Consider the following 25346-nt stretch of genomic DNA (forward strand, 5'->3'; position numbering starts at 1 on the left):
GGGGTTCAGATTGTGGAGCTGGTTCAGGATTTCTTCAGAACAGGATCCATAGACAGAGAGATGAATAAAACCAACATTTGCCTCATCCCTAAGAAGCTCAAGTCAGTGAAACTATCTGAGTATCGACCAATTAGCTTGAGTAATGTGATCTACAAGATTATAGCTAAGGTGTTGGCTAACAGACTCAAGAAGGTTCTGCCAGGCATTGTGTCGGATACTCAAGCAACTTTTATTCAAGGAAGGCTAATCTCTGATAATATACTGGTGGCGCATGAACTCCTACATGCTCTCAATTCTAATTACAAGTGTTCAGAGGACTTCCTAGCGATTAAGACAGACATTTCAAAAGCTTTTGATAGAGTCGAATGGCAATTTCTACAGGACTCGCTGACACTGTTGGGCTTCTCAGACAAATGGGTTTCTCTTATTATGGGTTGTGTGACGTCTGTCAACTATCAAGTTCTCATTAATGGAACACCATATGGAGAGATTAATCCGACGAGGGGATTGAGGCAGGGTGACCCGCTTTCACCGTACCTTTTTGTTCTATGCACTGAAATGCTTGTTCGTATGTTACAAAAGGCAGAGAATGATGGGAGGATCTCTGGTTTGAAAGTAGCAAGAGGCGCCCCCCCTGTATCCCATCTTTTGTTTGCTGATGATAGCATTTTCTACTGTCAACATAAGGATGAGGAGCTTCAATGTTTAATGGGGATGCTTGAGGAATATAGTTTAGCCTCTGGACAGCGGATCAACTACCAGAAGTCTAGTATCTACTTTGGGAAGAAAGTACCGGAAGTTAGGAGGCCTTGGATCAAAAACCTTACTGGAATAAAGGAAGAAGGTGGTGATGGCTTCTATCTTGGTCTACCTGAAGCATTTAGTGGTTCAAAGGTTACTATTCTGGCATTCCTGAAAGATTGACTCCAGCAGAAGGTAAATGGATGGCACTCAAACTTTCTATCATTTGGTGGTAAAGAGATTATGTTGAAGTCGGTTGCATTGGCATTGCCTACCCACACGATGGCCTGTTTTAAGCTTCCGAAATTGGTATGTCAACAATTAATTTCAGTAATGGCTGACTTTTGGTGGACTAACAAGCAGAACTCAAAAAGACTGCACTGGAAGGCTTGGGACAAATTAAGTATACCTAAACAGCAAGGAGGCCTGGGATTCAAAGATATTGAGGCTTTTAATATTGCCTTGCTAGGAAAGCAGCTTTGGAGAATGCTTACCAGACATGATACATTGATGGCCAGAGTTTTTAAGAGTCGTTACTTTAGTAAAACGAATCCCCTTCAAGGAAAATTGGTTTCCAGACCTTCTTATGCGTGGCTCAGTATATTTGAAGCCCAAGAACTAATGAAACAAGGTGTGAGACGAGTAATTGGCAATGGGGAATCAACTGATATTTGGAATGATCCATGGCTCAATACAAAACCTGCAATATGTCTACAAAAAGTAAATCAGGTTCCATCTCATTTGTACTCTCATGTGTCCTCTTTAGCTCAAGTAAGCGATTTAATGAGTGATGATAGAAGAGATTGGAGGAGAGATATTCTGGAAACTGTTTGCTCGGAGGAAGATAGGCGGTTGATTAAGGATTTAAGGCCGGGGGGTGCAAGAAGTAAGGATGGTTATACTTGGGATTATGCTAGGACTGGGCATTACTCTGTCAAATCTGGATATTGGGTTCTCACTCAGATCATCATTCCAAGGAAACGACCCCAAATAGTGGATCAACCAAGCCTAAATCCGCTCATTCATCAGGTCTGGAAAACAGAGACGAGTCCTAAAATTTAACATTTTTTGTGGAAATGCCTGACTAATTGCATATCAGTTGCTAAGAACTTATCCTCTCGACATTTGTCTAGAGATAGTAGTTGTGCAAGGTGTCCCTGTGCAGAAGAAACAGTTAATCACCTACTCTTTCAATGCACCTATGCACGTCAGTTTTGGGCTCTCTCCCCTATTCCGGCTCCACCAGGTGGTAATTGGAGTAACTCTATTTATGAAAACATGTTCCATGTCCTGAATATAAAGTCCCAAGTCCCTCAGTTAGATGGTCTTGATTTGACTATCCCGTGGTTACTGTGGCGAATCTGGAAGTCTAGAAATGCTTTCATTTTCCAATGGAAGGACTTCAATGCAATGGATACAGTGAACAAAGCGCATGAAGAAGCTACGGAATGGAGTCAGAGAAAGGGACTTGATGACTTGGCTGGAGCCAATACTATTACTCGACATCTTTTAGATGAAAGATTGGTTTGGCGTCCTCCTCCAGATCATTGGGTTAAGTGTAATACTGATGGAGCTTGGACTGGTGAAGGCAATCCAAGTGGAACAGGCTGGGTCCTCCGTGACAAGGGATGAAGGGTTTTATGGTTAGGCGCACAAGCTGTTCAGAGAGCAAGATCAGTACTGGAAGTGGAATTGGAGGCTTTGAGGCAAGCGATACGATCGATGATCCGATTGAACTACAACAGAGTTATTTTTGAATCGGATTCATTGGGGGCAGTTAACTTAATCAACCAAGATGAATTATGGCCGGCCTATGCTCCTTCACTTCAAGATATAAAAGCTTTGTTGCATAACTTTCAGGAGTATAAAATCTCTTTTGTTTATAGAGTTTGTAATGGTGTAAAGATAGAATAGCGAAGAAGTCTCTTTCTTTTCAGAATTATGACCCTAAGTTATATTCTATTGAGCCAAATTGGGTTAAATCTCTTGTAAGAGTGGATAAACCAAGTGTAAACTGATTTGGATAATGAAAGTTGATGTTGAGCCAAAAAAAAAAAAAACCTCACCTAGAACTCCCCGTTGGAGATAACCTAAGGCCTACAACTACAGTCAAACCAACAACTTTCAACAAGCGTTTATAGAGTTTTACTATTATTGATATTTTATAATCTTTACTATTAATACATTTTAAACTTTGCATAGAATTTATATATTATTACTATTTAAAACTTTTATAAATTTTAAAATATACAAAATATTTGAAACTTTATAAAAGTTTAAATATTGAAAATTTAAAATATTCCTCATATTTGGTTAATTATTAGTTCATCAAAAGAACTAGATTATACCAAATAAATTTTCAAAATTTGAACGTTTCATAAGTTAAAATTCTTACTCATTGGATCTGGAATCATTTCAGAGGTTTTTTTTATAATAGACTCTCAATCTTTGTCCAAAAGTTTTAACCGATGTGCGACATAATTGAGCAATATATCTCTGCTTTCAAAAATTTGAATTACACTTACTTATAAAGTTTTTTTACATTTTTTATTAATTTCATGTTAGTTATATGATAATTCCAAATAATTTAAAAATAAATCACACAAAGATGATTAAAAAAATCATAATTTTAAGTCTTAATTTATTTTCTAAATATTATAACTAAAAACTACTTTTTTTTTTCTTTTTCAAATTAGACAAATGTATGTTCAATGCTTGATAGCTGAATATATTGGTGAGTGATCAATGCTTGGTGAATGATCATGTTGTGTGATCAATGCTTGGTAGCTTTAGATTGTTTACATCAAACTTAATGACTATTTATTGTTTGTATTTTCTGTGATCAATGCTTGGTAGTTTAAGATTAGGTAAGACTTAATGACTATGTTAAATGATTTCTATATATAATACTGCTTTTGTATCAGAATACATGATGTTTTAGGATTTTTTTTTGTATAAAAAAGAATGATTTTCTTAGTGTATTTAATGCATTTTTTTATCAAATAATTATTTAATGCTTTTACTTTTACAATACATAACTATTAAATGTATATATGCAAATTTTCAATTAAATGACCAGGTCAAAGCTAAATTAATATTCACCTTCTACTCTCACTATCTAATACCAACGTGTGTTGTTTTTATTTATTCCCTTTTCCTAAAAATGAAACAAGAAAAAAACATGGAGAATAAAATAGAAGAAAATCATAGAGAAGAAGGTGAATACTACTTAGCAGAAGAAATTTAGTTTTAGCTTTAAATTTGAAAATTTTAAACAAATTTTCGTTTTTAAAAGCAACTCATTAAAATTGTAAATTTAATTTAAATGTTTTTGAGGAGTAATATGTAGAAGAAATGTGAAAAGACCCTATAAATAATTATTAGACATTTAATATATTAGTGGTTACAATTGTTGGGGAAAAGTCACACTACAAAAAAAAAAGGTCAGTTTGTATCATTTATTTTGAATATTTGCATTACTTATAATTGATGCAAAAGAATTTTTCATCGTTTATTTAAATGATATAAAATGGGGTGATGCAAATAATTGACATCGTTTCATTAGTAACTGATGCAATTATCTATAATATTTGCATCGTTTGTTTTAAATGATGTTAATTTTGTGTCAATTACAAAATATGATGCTAGTATTTGTAACGTTTTAACAAATGATGTTATTTTTTCCATCATTTCTATATAATTGATATTAAAATTAGTGTCGATTTTCAGAACTGATTTCAATATTTGTATCATGTATAGCAAATGACTTAAATAAGTGTATCATTTACAATAACTGATTGGAAACATAGTATCACTTTTACATAAATGATGTTATTTTTATGTCAGTTTTTATTAATGATTCTGGCTATAGCATCACTTTTAAAAATTGATGCGAAAATTATATTTTTAGTCATTTTTTGGTATTAATTAAAAAACATATTTTGAAATAATTTCACATCATTTGTAAAGTGAAGCAAAAATACTCACGTGTTTTATCATATTTAGTTATTATCAGTATTTTAAAATCTAAAAACATAATTAATTAAAAACGAAAAAGCATTTCTAAATTTAATTTAAAGAAATCTGAGAATGATTTACAAAATTAGTCCATAATAAACGAGCAAATTAAATACATAAAACATAAATAAATAAAAGTTGCAGGCTAAAATGTTGTGACAAACAGATGTTGATCATCGTACGTAGATGATGATGACTAGCATTTGGTTGAATGCTTAAGCATCTAGCGTTTATCATTGGCACCATCATCCAATTCCTGGAAAAAAGCATTCAATCCATTAGTTTATTATCTAAATATCTGATATCAAAGAGAGTAATATGCAAATAAATTACCCGAGGATTCGGTGGATTTGGAATGTTTACAAAGGCTGGATTTGGTATGTTCGCAAAAGCTGTTGCAAAATTTACAGCCCATGCAGTTGCCTGAATATTCAACGTAAAACATTAGTTTTATATATCTAATTTATACTAATGCAAATAAACTTACAAAACTATTGTTATATATTAATACCTGTTCGCCAGTTGAATTACCAAGTATTTGTCCAACGAATGTAGACATTGCCTTAACCTGATCTGCTAAAACTTTCAATTGTGTCCTCAGCTGGGTAACTGTTTCAGAATTCTCTATCTCTTGTGTAGTTGCAGCCGTCGAGTGTCTCATTAATTTTGAAGGTGTGGGTCCACGGCCAACACAACGAACTCGTCCTGAAGACTCTGGACCAAACACTTGAGCATATTCATCATCCAATCTAGCAGTAACATTGCTCGGGACTTGCGGATTTTGCTCCATCAACGTGGTGAGTGCCTCCTTTATAAATGATACAAGGAAAAATCCAACAGACTAAAACAACGCACCTCCAGCTTTTTTCTTAAAAGTTCACTTCGAAAAAGTATTGATCAAAATTCAAAGTGACTATAATAAAACTAACCGCGCGTATTTTCGCCTCCTCAGACACAAAGGTTCCATCAGGTTTCTTGCGAGTCTCAATGAAAAATTCGGCTCGACATGGTGTTTTTCCGATCTTGACTTTCTGCAGTAAAGAGACATGCATAAACAATGTACAAAATCAATATAATAAAATAGGTTTATATCATGACTAAGTTACTCACAATCTCATTTCTTTTTCTTGAAAAACTCTTTCTTCCACATAAGTGAGGCATGGTATTGTTTTTTTGGCTCCTTGTATTCCGCTCTTGCATTTTCTGAAATCTCATACATTAAATAAAAGAATTACTTGCATTTGATATAGACATAGAAGTACATATAAATATCTATCGAATAAACTATACCTTCCACTTTTCAGTGAACCTCTTGTGAACGAAATGAGACCATTGATTTTCAGGAATTTTCTCGGGTCGATTCCTCAACGTTTCAATCAGATTACTTTTTTTGTGTTCTTTCCAAAGACGTAATTTGACATCCTTGCATCGACTACCTAGTGCACTCATTACATATGCTTTTCTCCTCATAGGATCATCAAATTTGAATTTGGACTGAAATGACATAACATGAAACGAGACATCAACCAAAATTTAGTATTAAAACATCGCATGATTTTAAAAAGTTATAGATAAATTAGATGCTCGATGTTTACCTGAACTAATTCCCATGCTTTTTCTTTTATATTAGAACTAACCAACCTCCAATCGGCGTAGTCAATGGGTAGCAATCGCACATCAGTGCTTAATTGACCTAACCATGATCCAAGTAAACCTCCTGAATCTCCAATTGGTTGACTTGTATCTACATCGAAATGCACAATAACTTGACTGTCTTGCAATTTCCAGACATCTCCAGATGTCATCAGTTTGCCTTCTATATTTCCATTCGTATCTTGTTGATGAACACATATATATTTGAAACCAAATTGGAGTTAGTCTATAATAAACCAAATTAACATATAAGACATTTTATTAATCTTAACAACGGTTTTGATTCGAAATGAAAGCTATGAACGAAAACAATTTAAAGGAAAGCAATCCTAACAACTGTTTTGATTTAAGATGAAAGCAATCAAATCGATTTAAAATGCAGGTCAAGGCTAGTGCAACAGTTTAAACGAAAGGAATTATTTAATGAAATTAAAGTAATCAACTTTAAATATTACCAATGACTTCTATTTTCCATTTGTAGCGTTTACATTCTGGAGCAAGTGGAGGAGGCATGTTGTAATCAGTTTCCAGCTGTGGTAAATCATCAGGTGGTTGTGTCTCTGAATCCACGAAATCCATGATCGATCCTAAACTAGGTTAAAAAATAGAAAAGAAAACAAGTTAGCACTAGAGAAACCGATTTGCAGAATATGTAAACATTAGATTTACAAAACCAGTTTACGTCACCTTCAGATTTTCTTAGATTGCCCAGCAGTTTCTCGTACTGAAATTTATTTAGTTGTAGATACTTTATAGGAAAATAATAATTTATTCCCGCGTGGGCTAAAATTAAGCGGGATCTGAAACCAAATGGATATACAGTATTATTAAGAAGTTTTGTTTTTGTGTGAGAGACAAATAAATAAAAATTCACAAAATTTAGAACGTGTGTAAGAGTTTTTGTTGTAAACTACCTAAAAGATAATCTCACACAAAAGAAAAAATAATTAGCTCACAAAATTAAGGGGAAAAAACTAGTTAATGAATAAGATTGCTTCGAATATTTATGTCACTAGATTATATTGTTTCACTGCGATTTTGTTTAGCTAGAATTTTCTAGATCATAGTACATTGTTAACCTCGACAAAGCATTTTTTTATCGACAAAGAAACACAAAAAGTCATACTGATAGTTTTTTTTTTGTTTTTGGAGAAAAAGTCATATCTATTAATAGATATGATTAATGAATAGACAAATTTTCAAATACAGTATATGTATTTATTTTTTAAAAAATTATTGTTGGAAATTAAACCAAAGAAACAATTTTTTTGGTGCGCCTCTAAAGTATTTAAGAACCATAACAAACGTACGTAAGCCTCTCAGGTGGCTGAAAATCAAATAACTTAGATAATCTGGATTTGGATGTCCTTAACTAAACAAATCTAGAAATTCTTAAAAAGTTTGTTATTGAACAATGGTTTGTACGTAACGGTGATACCTTAGCTAGCACTCGTCATCCGAGGAAGACGGCGCATCGTCTTCTAAAGTTGATGGGTCAGCTGGAGCTAGTGGTTCACTGGTGACATCATTTTCGTCAAGATCATGCTCCTCCAAAATAAAAGGAAAGCTGAGACTAGTATCGCTTAAATCCCCGTCAGAATGGTACTGGCGCGGGTCTTTCTCTTTGGTAGAACGCTTAAAGACGAGTGCAGGAGCATATTTCTTTACGGCGTGCGTCAGTTTAGTGATGATCAAAGCCTGGCATGCCAGTTTCTTCTCAAGCCGTGCTTGGTTCTTTTCCAGCTTAGTGATAGAAGAGTAGAACCACTTGTCTGTCTCGGTGCGCAGGGGAGCATTTACAGGTTGGTTAAGTGGTAGAGAGATAACCGATCTCTCACCGGAGGACTGTATGGGTTTTTTTTGCATTGACTTGCGCATCTTAGCGAAGTATTTGCTTAGCAGCAAAAGCGGTCTGTCGCTAGTAGCTATATAGAAGGAACTTGGTGAAGGCGGAAATGGTGTACTGCCTGGCTTAATAGATGGAAGATGCGGGCTGGGCAACAAGAATATCTGCTCATTTTCGTAAGATGCAGTGAAGCGGTAACCAAATCGCAGAGGGTTATCAACCCATCCTCCTAAGTAATGTGTGCGCCCAAGAAAAGCAAGATCAATGCGGTTGTCCCCTTCCACAGGAGTGTGCTCTTTCAGATCAACCCCACAAGCTTCCAATATTACTGAAACAACTCCACCAATGCCAAAAACAGCTCGCTTGTTCCTGTTCTCGTAAGCATAATGCTTATATTCTACCAACTCACAAGCGAGAACTGCTCCAAGGTTTACCTTTTGCGGATCGTTGATGAATGGTGCCATCATGATATAGAACTCATCTGCTTTGACTGTGCCAGTATCTCCCCGAGAAAACATAGTGTTGGCTAACATTCGATGTGCATAACGCAAAGCAGGATGCTTGATCTGTGCTGCTTTAGAACCACCTTCATAAGCATTATGATCTGCAAATTGTGTCCATATTGGGTAAGTGCTTTTGGAGGGTGTGAATCGGATCTTCTCGTAAGAAGTGAAACCAAAGGCCTTGCAAAGATCCGGAATCGTAATAGAGTACTCTTTGTCACCAATGCAGAAATCTAATATCCCAGTATCTGCTTTTGGTGTCCTGGCATCCTGAAAACCAACTGTGACTGTTCCAAGAAACTCCTTAGTAAGATTTTCATAAGCATTGTACTTAAACGAAATGAACTTTCGTAATCCCCATTTTCGAAAGAGCCAGTCAACATCATCGCGAATTCCCAACGCACCAAGAGTGAAATCATCATAGTAGAGAGTCGGTACGACAACAGCTCTTTGACACGCAGCCCTATAGTTGACACCTTTAACCATCTTTGTGCCCCATTCTTTCCATGGCAGTTTTTCTTGTGGAGGTGATTCCGAAATCAGAGTTGAAACAGTTGATTTGCTTTCTTTGTTGCTTTACCTTTCGATCTGCTAGTTAAAATCGTTTTCCTTGGTTTTGATGGTGCTCTTTTGCTTCCTTTTCTTGTCGTTGGTGCTGTTTTTTTTTTTAAGTTAACAACAATTTAACTGTTTTCTTAATCTTGGTGAAAATCCTAAAACATCATGTATTCTAATACAGAGGGAGTAGTCTTCTTCTCAATCAATTGAGTCTTCATCATTCTCTCTCTTTATTTCTTGTTTCATCATTCTCTCTATGGTTCTTATTTTCTTAACGATAGTCTTCATCATTGTTCTCGTTCTTTCTTTCTTCATCATTCTCTTTATTTCTTCATTTCTTCCCTTAACAAGCACTAGAGACTAGGAAATGCATCACTCTGTAGGGGTTTTGGATCTTTTAAATAGCCAACAGTATGAGAGTTTGTCACCATCAGTTCCTATTGTTAGTTCCCAATGGAGTGAAGATCCAAGCCAAACTGAACACACACCTGAAGACATATGTAAGAGGAAGATGGAACTGGTCACCCACAAAATATTTTATGCTCATCAGTGTCTGGTTGAATACAAGCAAGGATCCAATGAATGAGAATCAGCAAAAGGTTGAAGCCTTTTGGAAACACATTGCGCAAGTCCTAAGGTTGCTGCTATGCAAAAGAGAGAGGCGGGTTACTGTAAGCAGAGGTGGAAGAAGATAAATGACTAAGGATGCAAGTTTGTTGGCTGCTAATCTTTAATTAAGGCGCAAATAAACAAAAACAGTAAAAACAATCTTCTAATTTCAGTTAAGATGTTATAAATGACTAAGTATTCATTGTAATTGCTAATCTTTGAACATAATATGCCGGTTGATTTGCATCTATAATCACGGAAACATGAAAGTATGGAACCGGAAAAAGTTATCTTTCATTATTGAAAAAACATTAATAACATCTTAACTGAAATTAGAAGATTGTTTTTACTGTTTTTGTTTATTTGCGCCTTAATTAAAGGGCATTTAAATATACGGAGGATACTATAATTTGTTATGTGAATTGATTTTGTTTTTATTTTAAATTTGTTTTCTGGGAGAATTTGTAAGATAAATTATAATGATACCTTAAATATATAGTTGTTTTGGAATAAAAAGGGAGCTTATATCATTGGTTTCAGCATATATTCTATTTATATATATCCCTTACGTTATTTGAAATTAGAAGATTTTTTTACTGTTTTGGTGTATTTGCACCTTCATTAAAGGGCATTTAAGATATACCGAAGATACGGAAATTCGTTATGTGAACCATGATTTTTTTTTTTTTAGTTTTTTTAGGATATAAATATATATCACTTATATTATTTTTGAGAAGAAATAATAAATCAATAGATATAATTGTTTGTACTTTGTTATAACTTATAACAGAATAATAACACAATTCTTACCTAATGTGTTGCGATACTTATTTGTTTTCAATATGCAGGAATATCATAGATTTGGTAATTATGTAAATATATGACAGATGTGACAAAAAAAAATTAATTGTTAAACAAATTAACATCGATTTCGTAATTACATAAACAAATTTACGGTAATATGTAGATCATGTTAATAGTTGTGCTTGATCACAAATTCAAGTTATATGGAAGTAAATAGAAATTTTTCGATTGAATTAAACATATCAATGGATTTATTAAAATCACAATTATTGTGCTTATTTTGATTTCTTAATACATCTGAAATATTTTATTCTAAATTTGTATTAGTTTCGACGTTTTCATGGCTTCTTTTGATTCTTTTTCTTGCCCTTATGAATCCGTCTCCTTTGACTAAATATTTAAACAGCTTCTTGATGTCATGAGTCTACCAATTGGTTCGTGTAGTACACCTTTTGGGATCTGTGCAAATGTAAAATATATTTTGTTAGTTAGATAGAATATAGCGTAAAAAGAAAACTTATCGAACAATCGGTTTGCAAATGGGATGAAATCCTTTACACTTTTTTTCTTCCACTGTTTTTCAAACACGTTATATTGGCACATGAATCTCATCATTTGACTTGTATTGGCTATTTCACTTTCATATGGGCACTGAAAGCTGCTCCAAAGACAAAACTCCTGCTCTCGAAAGCAGCACAAAACGCATTACCGGTGGGAGAAAACCTTCTTCACAGACAAGTGAATGATTCCGTAAAGTGTCCCTACTGTGACCAGGATGAATCAGTACTCCATCTCCTATTCAAATGCCCTTTTGCGGCTAAAACTTGGCAGCTAGCACCTACAACTACAACACTAAGTCCCCTGGCCATCATCGATGTGAAGGATGGAATTCGCCTGGCAAACTCCCTCTTGTGCCTCCCTCCGACAGGACTGAATGCTGGACCGATTTCCCCTTGGATTATTTGGACAATTTGGACAGCTCGTAACAAGCTTATATTCAACAAACAGAAAACCTCCCCAGAAGAAGCGATTTTACTCGCTCTCGTAAGGGCAAAAGAATGGCAATCAGCCCAAAGCACGTTAGAGAAGATCTGTTCGCCAACTCAACCCCTAATCAAGCCTCCGATACCAATGAACGCCCTAACCTGTTTCACAGATGCGGCTTGGAAGGATGATGGGTGTGCGGGCCTAGGCTGGGTTTTTATGAACTCACAAGAGCAAGTATCTTGTGAAGGATCATCATGTGTACTATCTGTCTCTTCTCCCTTGATGGCCGAAGCTATGGCAACACTAGCTGCGCTATGTGTTGCAGTCGAATCGGACCTCAAGACCATCCAATTTGCATCAGACTCGCAGATGCTAGTCAATGCACTCAATGGGAAGCTCTCTTCTAAGGAACTTCATGGGATTCTCTACGACATCCTTGAACTATCAGCAAATCTATCTTTCGTTTCTTACTCTTTCATTCCCAGAAACTTCAATCGGCATGCCGATGCTTTAGCTAAAGAGGCCCTTAATGGGCTGATTATTGTAACTTAAACTTTATTAAGGCCCAATGGAAAGTTTCCTTTTGTTCAAAAAAAAAAAAAAAATCTTTAGACCAATGGAGTGGTTTGGTGATGAGGTGGGTGGTGATGTATACCCTAGTGATAAGATAAATGTATGTATAGGTGTTAGTAGAGGGGATGCGTTCAATAGGCACGTGTAGGTATCATTTTAAAAAAAAATATTTAAAATAAATATAATGGCACTCATTTGTAAATAAATTGATGATTTGAGGCTTAATTTAGCCAACAAGAGGTGAATAATCCAGAATCTCTTCCTTCTTTTTCTCCTCCTATCCAAACAAGCTCATCCCCTATTCAAATAAGCTCATCACCAATCCCTCAGTTTAGTACACAATTTAGTGATGTCCAAGAGGTAGATGATCACTCAAGAGAAGCTAGACAAAGATGGACTCCCCAAGAAGATATTGTCTTGATCAAATTGCATTCTACTCTGGAGCGAGTAAAGCAGTAGCGGGTAAACCAAAGAGAGGGGTCAGTCAATGTAAGCAGAGGTGGAAAAAAATCAGTGAGAGTGTCAACAAGTTTGTAGGATGCTACAACCAAGCTTCAAGTCGGAGAAGTAGTGGCCAGTAAGCAGATGATGTTCTCCAAATGGCAAACGAGTTTTGCGTCAATGATCAGAAAGTGAAGTTCTCCCTAGAGCATGCTTGGAAGGAGCTTCGACATGAGCAGAAGTGGTGTTCCTCTAATGCTTCTAGAAGACCTGAAAACTCCAAAAGAACGAAGCTTGATGTGAGTGGCACATACTCCTCTAGTTCAAACACAACATCTCGCCTTGAAGAAGCTAATTGACGCCCTCCAGGTGTTAAGGCATCGAAAAGAAAGGCAAAGAAAATTGGTTGTGGTTCAGAAACTGAAGGAAATTCTCTACAAAAGTTGGAGAAGGCATGGGAGATTCGGGAGAAAGAAATAGCTGCGAGAGAAAGGATATCGAAGCAGCGACTTCTAGAGAGTCTCATCGGCAGAACTGATTTGTCCGAGCCTGAAATCAACCTGAGAAAGAAGCTAATTGATGAGATGTTAGGATAGTTGGTTATTAATTACTCAAATCCACTGTTTCATGTTTAGTCTATGAATAGTTTTTAATTAGTGGTTGTGTTTAGTTTATGTTTGTGTTTAGTGTATGAATCGAGTTAATCAAACACTATGTATTGTTTTTAATTATTGTTTGTGTTTAGTGAATGGTTGTGTTTAGTTTATGAATCGACTTAATCAATGATATCTCATGCCTTAAAAGAAGTTGTGGTCAGACCATCAAGTCGAAAACAGGACAAGCACATTCTTTGTTAACTAATCGATCATCACTGTTAATTTGTATTGTCTGGTTGTTTATATGCAAGATAGGTTCTGTTTATTTGTATTGTGTGGCTCTTGTAATTGAGTACTCTCTTTTTATCCTTCGCATGTAGCTCGAGATAAATGGTTATTTTCTTATAACTACAGCTAAGTGGTTCTGCTCTTGTTTTCTTTTTCTTGAGTTTTGTTTGATTTTAATTCTTATCTCATGTGTTGTTTGCTTATCGTCGGCAGGTTTACCTTCAGCTCTTCCCATGAACCTGGTGTTCTCACGTCAGCAGAAGAGAACAAAACTCTATGGTTAGTGGTTCTTCTCTTCCCGTGAACGTTGTGATCTCACGTCAATCGTTGGAGAACAATTTTGTCTTGTGTGTGGTTTTTCTCTTCCCAGGAACGTTGTGATGTCACGTCGGCACAAGAGAACAAAATTCTCTTGTTTGTGGTACATGTCATTCCGTGAACACGTTTGTGTTTTTCTTTCCCGTGAACCTGTTTGTGTTTTTTCTCCCCCACTTGTTGTTCAATAAACTTGTATATATAGCAAACGAGAAACAAAAGTCTCTTGATTATAAAAACTCTCATATTCAATCTGCTTTATTCTTAAGTTTCAAATATATTCTCATCCCAAATCTCTCTTAAAAAAACTCATTTCTTATTTTTCATAAAGAAACAATTCTGCTCCCAATTAAATATTTCTAAACATGACATCTCCAAATTTAGATGATGAGTATGATGAAATTTTTGATGAATACTTTGATAGTCTATTTCAAAATTGCCTAGATGATTATGGCAATGATCAACAACCAAATAGTTCAAGGCGACCAAGAGCTTTTGTTGAAAGAGGACGTGAGGAAGGGCACACTCGTTTATGGAATGATTGTTTCAGCAAAGATCTTATTTACTCTCAAGCTAGTTTACGACGTCGTTTTCGAATGAACAAGTCATTGTTCATACGTTTTGTTGATGCATTATCCAATGAAGTACCATATTTCCAACAAAGAAGAGATGCTATGGGAAAGGTTGGGTCTGTCTCGATTACAAAAGTGTATAACAGCCATTCATATTTTGGCATATGGTTGTGCAGCTGATGCGGTAGATGAATACCTCCGCCTCGCAGATAGCACCACAATGATATGCTTGGAAAAATTTGTGGAGGGAATTAAATATTTGTTTCAGGATACATATCTAAGAAGACCTACATCAGAGGATCTCCAACGATTACTAAATCAACGAGAGGCACGCGGATTGTATGCATTGGGAATGGAAGAATTGTCCAACAACTTGGAAAGGACAGTATTCTCGTGGATCTGGAAAACTACAATCGTTTTAGAGGATGTGGCTTTGCAAGATCTCTGGATTTGGCATGCATTTTTTACCTCCAAGTACTTTAAATGATATCAATGTTCTTGACCGTTCACCAGTTTTTGAGGACATATTAGAAGGTTGAGCTCCGAGAGTAGATTACTTTGTCAATGGGCGACATTACGATATGGTTTACTACCTCACTGATGATATACATCCGAAATGGGCAACATTCATCCAATCAATTTCACTTCCACAAGACCAGAAAGCATAATTATTTTCTCAATGTCAAGAAGCTGCCCGAAAAGATGTTGAACTTGCTTTTGGGGTCTTGAAAGCTCGTTTTGCGATTGTTAAAAATCCCGCACTATTTTTGGATAAGGCAAAAATAGGAAAGATAATGAGAGCATGTATCGTAATGCAAAATATTATAGTGGAAGATGAACGAGATGGATACAGTCTGTACAATGTAGCAGAATTCTATTAAGGAGAAGGAAGTGAGACTTCACATGTCGATTTATCATATTCTACAGATAGGATTACCAATCTTAACAATGTGATGGGCGCTTGGAATCAAGTTCGTGATAGATTGATAGATCGACGGTTGAAAGCTGATTTGGTTGAACATATCTGGCAAAAATTTGGCACAACTCAAATTTAGACCGATATTAATTATGTTATTCATAGCGCTTTCATATGTTTCTATCATTCTATGTTTTTTTTTTATTGTATTCAGTTTTAATTTTTTTTTTGAAGTATTGTAATATATGTTTTGAAGTTTTATAATGTAATATATTTGTTTTTTTAATAAATGTATTCTACTATACCTACACTTTCTAGTTTTATTTTCCTAATATTGCATACATTATATAACCAACATTTATAAGATTATCAAATATACTTAAAAACACATTTTTAACAAAAATTATATAAGACGTCCATGTTTAGGGATGACTAATGGGAGGAGAAAAAATAAAAACAAGAGAGTGAAGATCTAAACTTAGATTAGTATTATTTTTAATATTATTAAAAGATAGAGACACTGATTTGAGGATGACTAATGGGCATGCTCTTAATGTCTACGGAAGATTCAACAGCTAGCGAAAAAATGTTTGGTGGGAAAACGGTGCTTTTGGGGGAGATTTCTGTCAAATACTCCCAGTAATAACACATGGGACAAGAGCAGATACAGTTTTAGCGTCTATAAGCAAGTTATATATATGGGAGGCATGCAACATATATCACTTAGAAAAAAACATGAGACTACGCCAGTTAGAAACAGGTTTTGCTACTTAGTTGCTAAGTGTAGGCGATGGAACAGCCCCAAAGTGCGATCATAACAAGGAAAATAAGAATGACGAAGGACAACAAGTGATCATTGGAAACAGCTTCCTTCTAGAACCTAGTGGAGATCCACTGCAGCAAATTTCTCAAACATCAAGAAAGCCACAACTCGCCCTTCAAAGCAAAACTGAAGCCCTAACAGAAAGTGTTATTCTAACTCCAAGGAACAAAACAGTCGAAAAAATTAATACATACATGTTAGCAGAAGTAGAAGGAGAGTTAAAGGAATACTTCAGCTATGATAGCATTGAAATATGTTCTTTTCTATGGGTTTGGAAATACTTATGAATGTATGAATGATGCAATCAAACAACAGACACAAGTTAAGACCAAAGATATATGATCAGGTGGAATGCAAGAGGTTTCAATTACTCTTATGCAGTTGCAGTATAAGAGATGTCAATCCATAATGAGTATGATGCAAGCAATCAGAATGTGAACACTTATCTAAGTTAAGTCAAATATGAAAATGGTTTTATACTAACAACCTACTGACAATAATGAAATGCAGAATGTAAAACTACTAAGATAACAGACTAAATGCAAGACAATAACTAAAAAAAAGATGTGCAATGAAACATGAATGAAACTAGAAAGATGCAGTACATAAAACTAAAACTTGGAAATGAACTCGAGCAAGCACTCGATAGTATGCTCGTTCGAGTACAAGGTCAAGTGGAAAGCTACGAAGAACAGAACCAAACAGAAAGAAGATGACAATAATCAAATAGATAAATCAATAAACACAGAATGTCCTAGGGATGGATTCATTGGCTGGACTTAAGCTATAATAACCTAAACTGATCAACAAATCTCAATCAACAGTGAGCTATCTCTAGACAATGATCCTCTAATACTTGTTAATCCATTCTCATGACAATAACAATCAAGCTTTGATACTCCTAGACCTAGTTCTCACTAGCTATTACATATAAAAGCAGGCATTAAAGATCCAGATCATCATTTGTCAAAAACCACCCTATACAACCAATCTCTTGGGATAGGCACAATAATCTCTAGCATTAGCTTTATCTAACAACTTAAACATTGGTATGATGATGAGAAGCTTAGGATCTGTTCTTACCCTCTCAGATATAAGAACAGCATAGAGCATACATAATCTAGAAGAGATATTTAAACAATCAAGCTTGATCAGTCTAAGCTACCATAACTCTCATCCAGCCTAATCCATGTCTAAGATCATAACACACTACTCAGATGAACAAAACATGATGAACAAAATCATAAACCCAGAAATCAATGAAACTTGCATGATTAGAAAGATAAGATGAAGATCTACAACTTTGTTCAAAGAAATAAACTCAGATTCTCAATACCCAGAAAGTTACAAAAGCAACAAAGTATGAAAATCTAAGGAAAAAACTCAAAAGTGGCTGATGAAGTAAACAAAAAGATAAAATTCCTAAAAAGATAAAAACTAGGTTTTTGTGATATTTGTCTCCCTAAAGTGGCTTGTCAGCGGCCATAGAGTACAAGGAGTTTATATATGAAGGAACGGAAGCCCTAAAATGGCTAGAAGACAAAATAAGAATGCAGTTCGGTCAACTCAACCATGTGCTCGGTCGAGCTCATGGTCGAGTCAGGTCTTCTTCTGCTCCTTTCAGTCGGTCGAGTCCCTCTCCTCACACGGTCGAGTGTCTGGTCGAGTGTGGTGGTCGAGTGGACTTCCGAACCTTGGTTCTCTTCTGCTCTAGCTCCTTTGTCTACTTCAATTGATGGCTCCACTCTCCTCCAGCACTTCTCCATGCTCCATTGGGTCCTAAATCACTTGTTTATGCAAGAAACAATGAAATGAAATGCAAATATACTCTAATGCATAAACCGCCCTAAAACTACTCAATGATAACCTAACAAGCTAGTAAAATCATGCAAAATGTGTAAATAAACTAGGGTAAGACAAGGTAAAATATATGAACATCAAGCATCAGCAAGGCGGATAGAATCGGGGCCGACTATGAAGCATCATACCCTATGGAGTATTTTAACTCCCTAGAGTATCAAGGCATGCCGAAACATAAGTTAAGTTTAAAACTTGGCGTCCCTACAATGGTCATGAGGAACATTAATCAAAAAGAAGGTCTATGCAATGGCATGAGGCTAATAGTCACAAAAAGGGGAGACCGAGTCATTGAAGGAAAAATACTCACTGGTACACACGCTGGAAATAAAGTACTACTACCGAGGATAATTTTGTCTCCACCAATTTCTGACCACCCTTTCACACTAAGGAGAAGAAAATTTCCAGTACGAGTATGTTACGCAATGACAATAAACAAAAGTCAGGCTCAAAGTTTGAAATCAGTTCTACTCTACTTACCTAGACCAGTCTTCAGCCATGGCCAACTATACGTAGCTCTATCAAGAGTAACATCTCCTGAAGGCCTAACCATTCTACAAGAAGAAGATGCACACAAAGATGGAGTCAGAAACAACGTCTATCAAGAAATCTTCAAAGATATCTAGACATAACATGGTTAGAAAACTACATAACACACTTATTTTAATACAAAACTATGAATCATCAACCTAACAATCTTACATAATACACAAACATGCCATCAAATACCACTTGAAGACATTACAATCATACAAGATGGAGCAGCATAACTAAACCACCAACATATAGGTATTTTCAAATAACTTTTAAAAAAAAATCTCCAATATGTTCATAGGTACTCATAAGAGGATAATCTCAATGCAAACCAGAAAAATCAACTCCCACTCGCAGGAACAACCACAAGGAAGTTCTTGTGGCAGGAATCGTGGAGAGTAGATGGGTGAATAAGAGATACAAGTATAGAATCACAAAAGGAAGGAGAGAGAGATATCATACATCTTCACAGTCAACCAGACCACAAAAGTCGACCTACATTTTTCTGTAAACGAAACTAAACAACTTTCTCTTTATTCTCCCATTAGGTGTCCCTAGACTATCTAAAGCGTGATTTAACAAAAAAGCCCAACACATACATACATTTATTCAAATAGCAACATATTCATAATTTCCCAGCAACCAGCTACACTTTCACTATAAATGGTTAAGCTGAAGCATCATAGGCACTGATGTGGACATCAAAACTGAAGATCCTCTACTTCATCAAGAGTCTCTTGAGCACGCCCCTAACTACACCAACCCACACAAGATCATGCTAATTCATCTAAAAGATGACTTTCCTTATTTGGACTCAATCGCATTAAAACAGCAACATCTCTTTACCAACCTTATTGGTCACGAATTTGAGATCCTCTACACCTTCAAGAGGCTTCTAAGAGTGCACAATTTGATGCCCAAGTTGTCTAGATACAAGGAACCTCCATCCTTCCCTCATTTAGCCCAAATCGAGCATTTAAAACCATTTCAATCAAGCATCTGATTGATTTATCATTAAGCTTGATTTATTTGTATTTATGTTGATTTATTTTCTTATTTATTATCTTAGAATAGCTATGCACGAGCCTATAAAAGCTCAGCTTATTCCATTGTAAAAAGGACCATTGAATTTGAAAGAAATAAGAAAAACAGAGAAGTTTCTCACTTTTGAAGCTTAGGCTTTGTTTGATTGTCATTTCTATTGATTCCTTTAGAAAACAAGTGGGATCTTTATCTTTGTGTGTGATTCACTTAGATATTGATTTGTGTTCTTATCACAAAGTCATTTCGCAACTTTGTGTGACGAACTTCAATCCATCATTCATCTACATCATATCTGAGTTAGTTAGAGAGGTCCTTTAGACCAGATATCGACTCACTCCTATTTTGGCTCACATCATTTTGGTATCAGAGCTAAAATCGCTTATCTCTTATTGTTTCATTTTAGATTTATTTGAAAAAAAAAATCATTTTTATTTTATTTAAATTATTTTTTAAAAAAATAGTACAAAAAAAAATTCTTTTTTATTTGCTGAATTTCAGTTTTATTTGAATAAGAAATATATATTTTAATTTTATTTTATTCATTTTAAAAAAATACAAAATAACTTTGTTTTGATTTGTTGAATTTCAGTTTTATTTGAAAAAAAAAATTGCTTTGTTTTCATTCAATTTTTCAATATAAAAAAAAATGCAAACTTTGGTTTTAGTTTTGAGGACAAATCCTTTTCAAGAGGGAGAGTATGATGTGGACATCAAAACTGAAGATCTTCTACTTCATCAAGAGTCTCTTGAGCACGCCCCTACCTACACCAACCCACACAAGATCATGCTAATTCATCTAAAAGATGAATTTCCTTATTTGGACTCAATCGCATTAAAACATCAACATCTCTTTACCAAACTTGTTGGGCACAAATTTGAGATCCTCTACACCTTCAAGAGGCTTCTAAGAGTGCACAATTTCATGCCCAAGTTGTCTAGATACAAGGAACCTCCTTACTTCCCTCATTTAGCCCAAATCGAGCATTTAAGACCATTTCAATCAAGCATTTGATTGATTTATCATTAAGCTTGATTTATTTGTATTTATGTTGATTTATTTTCTTATTTATTATCTTAGAATAGCTATGCACGAGCCTATAAAAGCTCAGCTTATTCCATTGTAAAAATGACCATTGAATTTGAAAGAAATAAGAAAAAACAGAGAAGTTTTCTCACCTTTGAAGCTTAGGCTTTGTTTGATTGTCATTTCTATTGTGTGTGATTCCTTTAGAAAACAAGTTGAATCTTTATCTTTGTGTGTGATTCACTTAGATATCGATTTGTGTTCTTATCACAAAGTCCCGCAACTTTGTGTGGCGAACTTCAATCCATCATTCATCATCCTATCTGAATTAGTTAGAGAGGTCCTTTAGACTAGCTATCGACTCACCCCTATTTTGGCTCACATTAGACACCCAAAAAAAACATAAAAAACAACCTCAAATACTGGCTCATATCCAACTTCACCGAATCCAAATCTCAAAGGACCAAAATACAACAACAAAAAAAAACCATGCTCGGGAGTATCTGCATTCAATTGAGTCGGATCTCAGAACAGTAGAACACACAATCAAAAAAACTAAACAAAACAGATTCAACAAAAACCAAAACAAAAAACTTAATCAGCCGGAACTCAACACACTTCTGGTCCAAACAAAAGTAAAAATGAAAATATAAACAGGGAAAAATGCAAAAGGAAAAAAGGCCAACGAACTATTACAATTAAGTGGGCTTCGGCCCTTTAATCAATGAAATGTTTAAAAAACAACTCACCATCTATAAACAAGAAACAACTTGACACTAACCCTACAATGATAACCAAACATACCCTACACCTCTAAATAGTTCTAACCCCAACACAAGGGGCCTCCAACATTACAAATGAAATGCCCTTATTAATATTTAAACAACATGATTTATCTTAAATTCAGTAGCTAAGAACGACTTTCGTTTAGTCGGATGGGTTTCCCCCAGTATATATGATCTTAAATTCAGTAGCTAAGAAGAACTATTAAACTACAAATAAAAAAAACGCATCAACAAAACTCATTGAATATTACTACTAGTAAATAGAAAATTAACAGCAAAGAATGAAAAAAGAATTCCAAAAACCAACAGTAACCAACACAAAACTCAAGACTCCAAACGACTACAGCAACATATATATAAACAAACACTGTAATGCAATGAACAAACAAAATAAGAAGAACAAAAAAAAAACCAAAAACATGGGAGATGCACAAAATCTCCAATGTACTTTTTCATATGAAACTATCAGCTCTACTAGGCAAAGATCCAATGAAATCATCTTCACGATCCCTTACACTCCAAACAAAAAAAATCAACTCCCAAACACCGATCCAAACCACATCATCCACATCCCTTACACTCCAAATGACAGCAACCCTACACCGCCAACCTTGAGAAGCAACCTCCACTATCTTCTAACATACCATGAAATTGAAGAGAACGTGGCAACAAGAATGACAACAAGGTTCCTCCAATTCCTTATTGTAGTTCAAAGAACCGAACATCAAAGAGGTAGGTTTATTGTTATATATTTCACATTCACAGATTACAACTTGCATGCAAATACCATAATCGCACCGATGTACTCATTGCGGATCTAGAGAACTCCAAAAGACAACCAACAAAATCTGAAAAAAATGAAGCATACACTATTTGTCTAGAAACATTCAAAGGTCACGATGATGTCAAACCCCTCAAATGTAACCACATCTATCACCATTAATGTGTATAATCACATGGTTGTATGCAAACAAAAACTGTCCGCTGTGTAGGACAAAAATGGTCTAAATAGTATTTTTTTTTTCATTTTATCAAAAACTTTATTATATCATTCACAACTACAAAATCTAAAACCACATGGTTGTATGCAAACAAAAACTGTCCTATAGGACGAAAATGGTCTAAATAGTTTTTCTTTTTTTTTTCATTTTATTAAAAACTCTATTCTATCATTCACAAAACTCAACATCTAAAACCAAAAAAAAAAAATTTATTTACAATAATCCAAAACTTAGAGAAAAAAATATGATATTGCGTAACTTAAATATAAAAAATAAATAAAACATAAACAAAAATTTTTATATATAACATCAGATAACAAGAAAAATACTTAGATTCACCTTTTGTATTCACCCCCTCCCCGCTCAACCAATCAAAATGTTCTATCTAATATTTTATTTTAAAAATAAATCAAAATTAAATTAAAAAGCAAAACAAATTTCTGTATACTTTTATTTAAAGAAGGTTAAATATTGGCTTGGTTTAGATTTTACAATTAAACGAGTTTATATATCGGTTTGGATTTATAAATGAGAATTCGGGTTTAGATTTTATAATTAAAACGAAATTATATGTCGGTTTGGGTTTACAAATGTGATGGTTAGGGTTTAGATTTTACAATTAGAACAAAATTATATGTTGGTTTGACTTTACAAATGAGATGGTTAGAGTTTTAGATTTTACAACTAAAATAAAATTATCTATCGGTTTGGATTTATAAAACACCATATTAACTTTTTATTTTATAAGGGGATGAAGGAAGAGGTAACCGTTGTGTATCTTAGATAACAATTCCTTAAAAGATAATTCAAATTAAAACCCGCCCGGTATAAACTAGTTTACAAAAAAAGAAGAAGAAGAAAAGCTTAAATAGTTTCAGTGCCTAAATAGAATAAAATCAGATATTCATTCATAAACACATTTTGGAAAAAAATCTAAAAAAGCCGTGATTTCCCCAAAGCTTCGCTTCAAAAAAAAAACCACCGATCTTCACCATATCCGGCCGGCGTCGACCTCTCTAACGTTGATCGGTTGATTGCTTCTCTTAATCTTATGTATCTTTTCCTTTCTACATAGATTACGTTAGTGTTATTGGGCTTTGAAGAATCCCAAGTCATCTTCTTTCTCGTTTCCTTAGCCCCGATCCTTCCACAGATCTCGATTTTATCATCCTTTTGGTATAGGTTGTGTATCATTAATACACAGACATCATCAATCTTGGAGAGAATGATAGATCCGACTTCTGCTGTTCGGTTTAGTGGAGTTTGGGAACAGAGGGATCGTAATCTAACGATGAGTTTGATATCATCGTTCCATTTTCTGTTTCTCCTTCCTTTCCATTCGGGGAGTATAATTCCGACCCTAATCTGGCCACAACACAAAGGTTCTGGTGTCGGCTCCTTTCCGTTTTCTACCGGTGATTGTCGTTTCATCTTCGAAACGGGTCGCTATGTTCATCAAAGAGGTCATGCCTCTAGTTTGGATCTCTCCAATCTGAGAAAGAGAGATCCATTTTTGGGTTTGGGATCCAGGAAAATATGATTGCGATACTAGCGTTAACGGGAAGAAATTATGGTCTCCAGTCATTACTCTCCACATATGCGTAATTGTTTGTGCGATGAAGATGTGGTTCATTGTGAAGATCTCCAATGACGTCGTTGGTGTGAGATGTTTAATAGGATGGAATTACACTAGTAGCAAGCCAAAATTTCTGATGCAAACAAGGACAACGATACAGACTAATTGGTATTGGATTGTCAAGATTCCAAAACTTTTTCTAAAAGCAATAGGTTTTTTCTATGTGATGTGGAGTTTCAACCAAAGAATGCCAGTACGGCATACATATCACATTCCAGTAGGATGGTTTATGAAGAAGGAATATACGACGAGTAAGGCTTATTTGAAGGAAGCATCGTCAATTTCACTTTTTCATGCTTGCTATCTTCACTATATGGCACATATTTCTGCTTATGTAATAAAATTGTTTTTGAAGTTTTGTATTGGTTTGGTACATGTTGTATAATACTCAATTAATTAATAAAAGTTATTGGAAGGTGAAAAAAAAAAAAAAGAATAGCTTAAATACGAGACAATATAGAGCAAATTGGGCTTAAACACTAAGCCCACGAAGGCCCACTCTACACTTCCGGTTTGTATCATCTCTCCAATCTCATCGATCTCTAACCCTAAAAATCCAGTCTCCATCTCCAGTGAACTCCATTGATCTCTAACACTAAATCTACTAATCCCTCGTTCACTGTCTACAGCTTTTGCATCGGCCAAAACCCCTTTGAAAGATTTCTCGACAAGCTGATTTGAGGTAACTCTCGACAAGTTTCTGAGTTTTTGTTTCTGGAGTAGCAAACCAAATTGTTTTCTCTTGTCTTCTCACGCTTCCAGTTCCGGGTTCAGATTATATTATTCTGTGTTTTGCTCTGCTTCGAACTTCAAAATTTGGTTTCTTTGTTTTTTTCTGCCCAAGTTCGATGGANGATGGAGGCCGTTTTGAGTTACTTTACTTTGACCTTTATCTGTTGATGATGTTGATATAATGATGATGTTATTTTGATTACGATCATTGGTTAGCTTTGGTATTGATTTCCTCATGGTTCATATTTTCTGAAAATTGGGTGAAATTTACTTTTGTCAATGTAGAATAATAATGGCAGAGACTAGTAAACCATTGATCGGTCTTAAATGGGAACCAAAGCTTCCAGGCTTATCCTTAGACTTGAAAACTGCTGGTTCCACTCCAAGGAAAAGAGCTGAAAGCACTTCTCTCTGGACGTCTAACTCAGAACTTGTTGATGGTCTTTGTCTTCCACCTACTGATCCAAAGAAGATTAACAAGATGATTAGAA

At 35.1% G+C, this 25346-nt stretch overlaps 3 protein-coding genes across 3 annotated transcripts; 1 reads left to right on the forward strand and 2 right to left on the reverse strand.

The window, feature by feature from the left end:
- On the reverse strand, positions 4901 to 7087 carry LOC104750296. Its single transcript, XM_010472073.2, has 8 exons — positions 6867 to 7087; positions 6354 to 6592; positions 6049 to 6252; positions 5869 to 5961; positions 5688 to 5789; positions 5270 to 5566; positions 5092 to 5181; positions 4901 to 5014 (listed from the first exon to the last, which is right to left on the reverse strand). The coding sequence occupies exons 1-8, from the start codon at positions 6988 to 6990 to the stop codon at positions 4982 to 4984; spliced, it is 1182 nt and encodes a 393-aa protein (XP_010470375.1). The 5' UTR covers positions 6991 to 7087; the 3' UTR covers positions 4901 to 4981.
- Positions 7841 to 9300, reverse strand: LOC104753548. Its single transcript, XM_019238039.1, has one exon. The coding sequence runs from the start codon at positions 9244 to 9246 to the stop codon at positions 7855 to 7857; it is 1392 nt and encodes a 463-aa protein (XP_019093584.1). The 5' UTR covers positions 9247 to 9300; the 3' UTR covers positions 7841 to 7854.
- LOC104753549 lies at positions 9686 to 12270 on the forward strand. Its single transcript, XM_019237742.1, has 2 exons — positions 9686 to 9818; positions 11390 to 12270. Exons 1-2 carry the CDS (start codon positions 9686 to 9688, stop codon positions 12268 to 12270), a joined length of 1014 nt encoding a protein of 337 aa, XP_019093287.1.

This window comes from Camelina sativa, chromosome 16 (assembly GCF_000633955.1).
Source record: "Camelina sativa cultivar DH55 chromosome 16, Cs, whole genome shotgun sequence".
NCBI lineage: Eukaryota > Viridiplantae > Streptophyta > Magnoliopsida > Brassicales > Brassicaceae > Camelina > Camelina sativa.

What these genes read in the sequence shown, in the direction of transcription:
- LOC104750296 (XM_010472073.2), bottom strand. Translation starts at nt 6,990, where the DNA reads ATGGATTTCGTGGATTCAGAGACACAACCACCTGATGATTTACCACAG. An exon ending in AGGAGGCGAAAATACGCGCG is followed by an intron (nt 5,567 to 5,687) that starts GTTAGTTTTATT and finishes TCATTTATAAAG; the next exon opens with GAGGCACTCACCACGTTGAT. An exon ending in CAAATCCACCGAATCCTCGG is followed by an intron (nt 5,015 to 5,091) that starts GTAATTTATTTG and finishes GCTTTTTTCCAG; the next exon opens with GAATTGGATGATGGTGCCAA.
- LOC104753549 (XM_019237742.1), top strand. Translation starts at nt 9,686, where the DNA reads ATGCATCACTCTGTAGGGGTTTTGGATCTTTTAAATAGCCAACAGTAT. An exon ending in ACACACACCTGAAGACATAT is followed by an intron (nt 9,819 to 11,389) that starts GTAAGAGGAAGA and finishes GGGCACTGAAAG; the next exon opens with CTGCTCCAAAGACAAAACTC.
- LOC104753548 (XM_019238039.1), bottom strand. Translation starts at nt 9,246, where the DNA reads ATGGTTAAAGGTGTCAACTATAGGGCTGCGTGTCAAAGAGCTGTTGTC.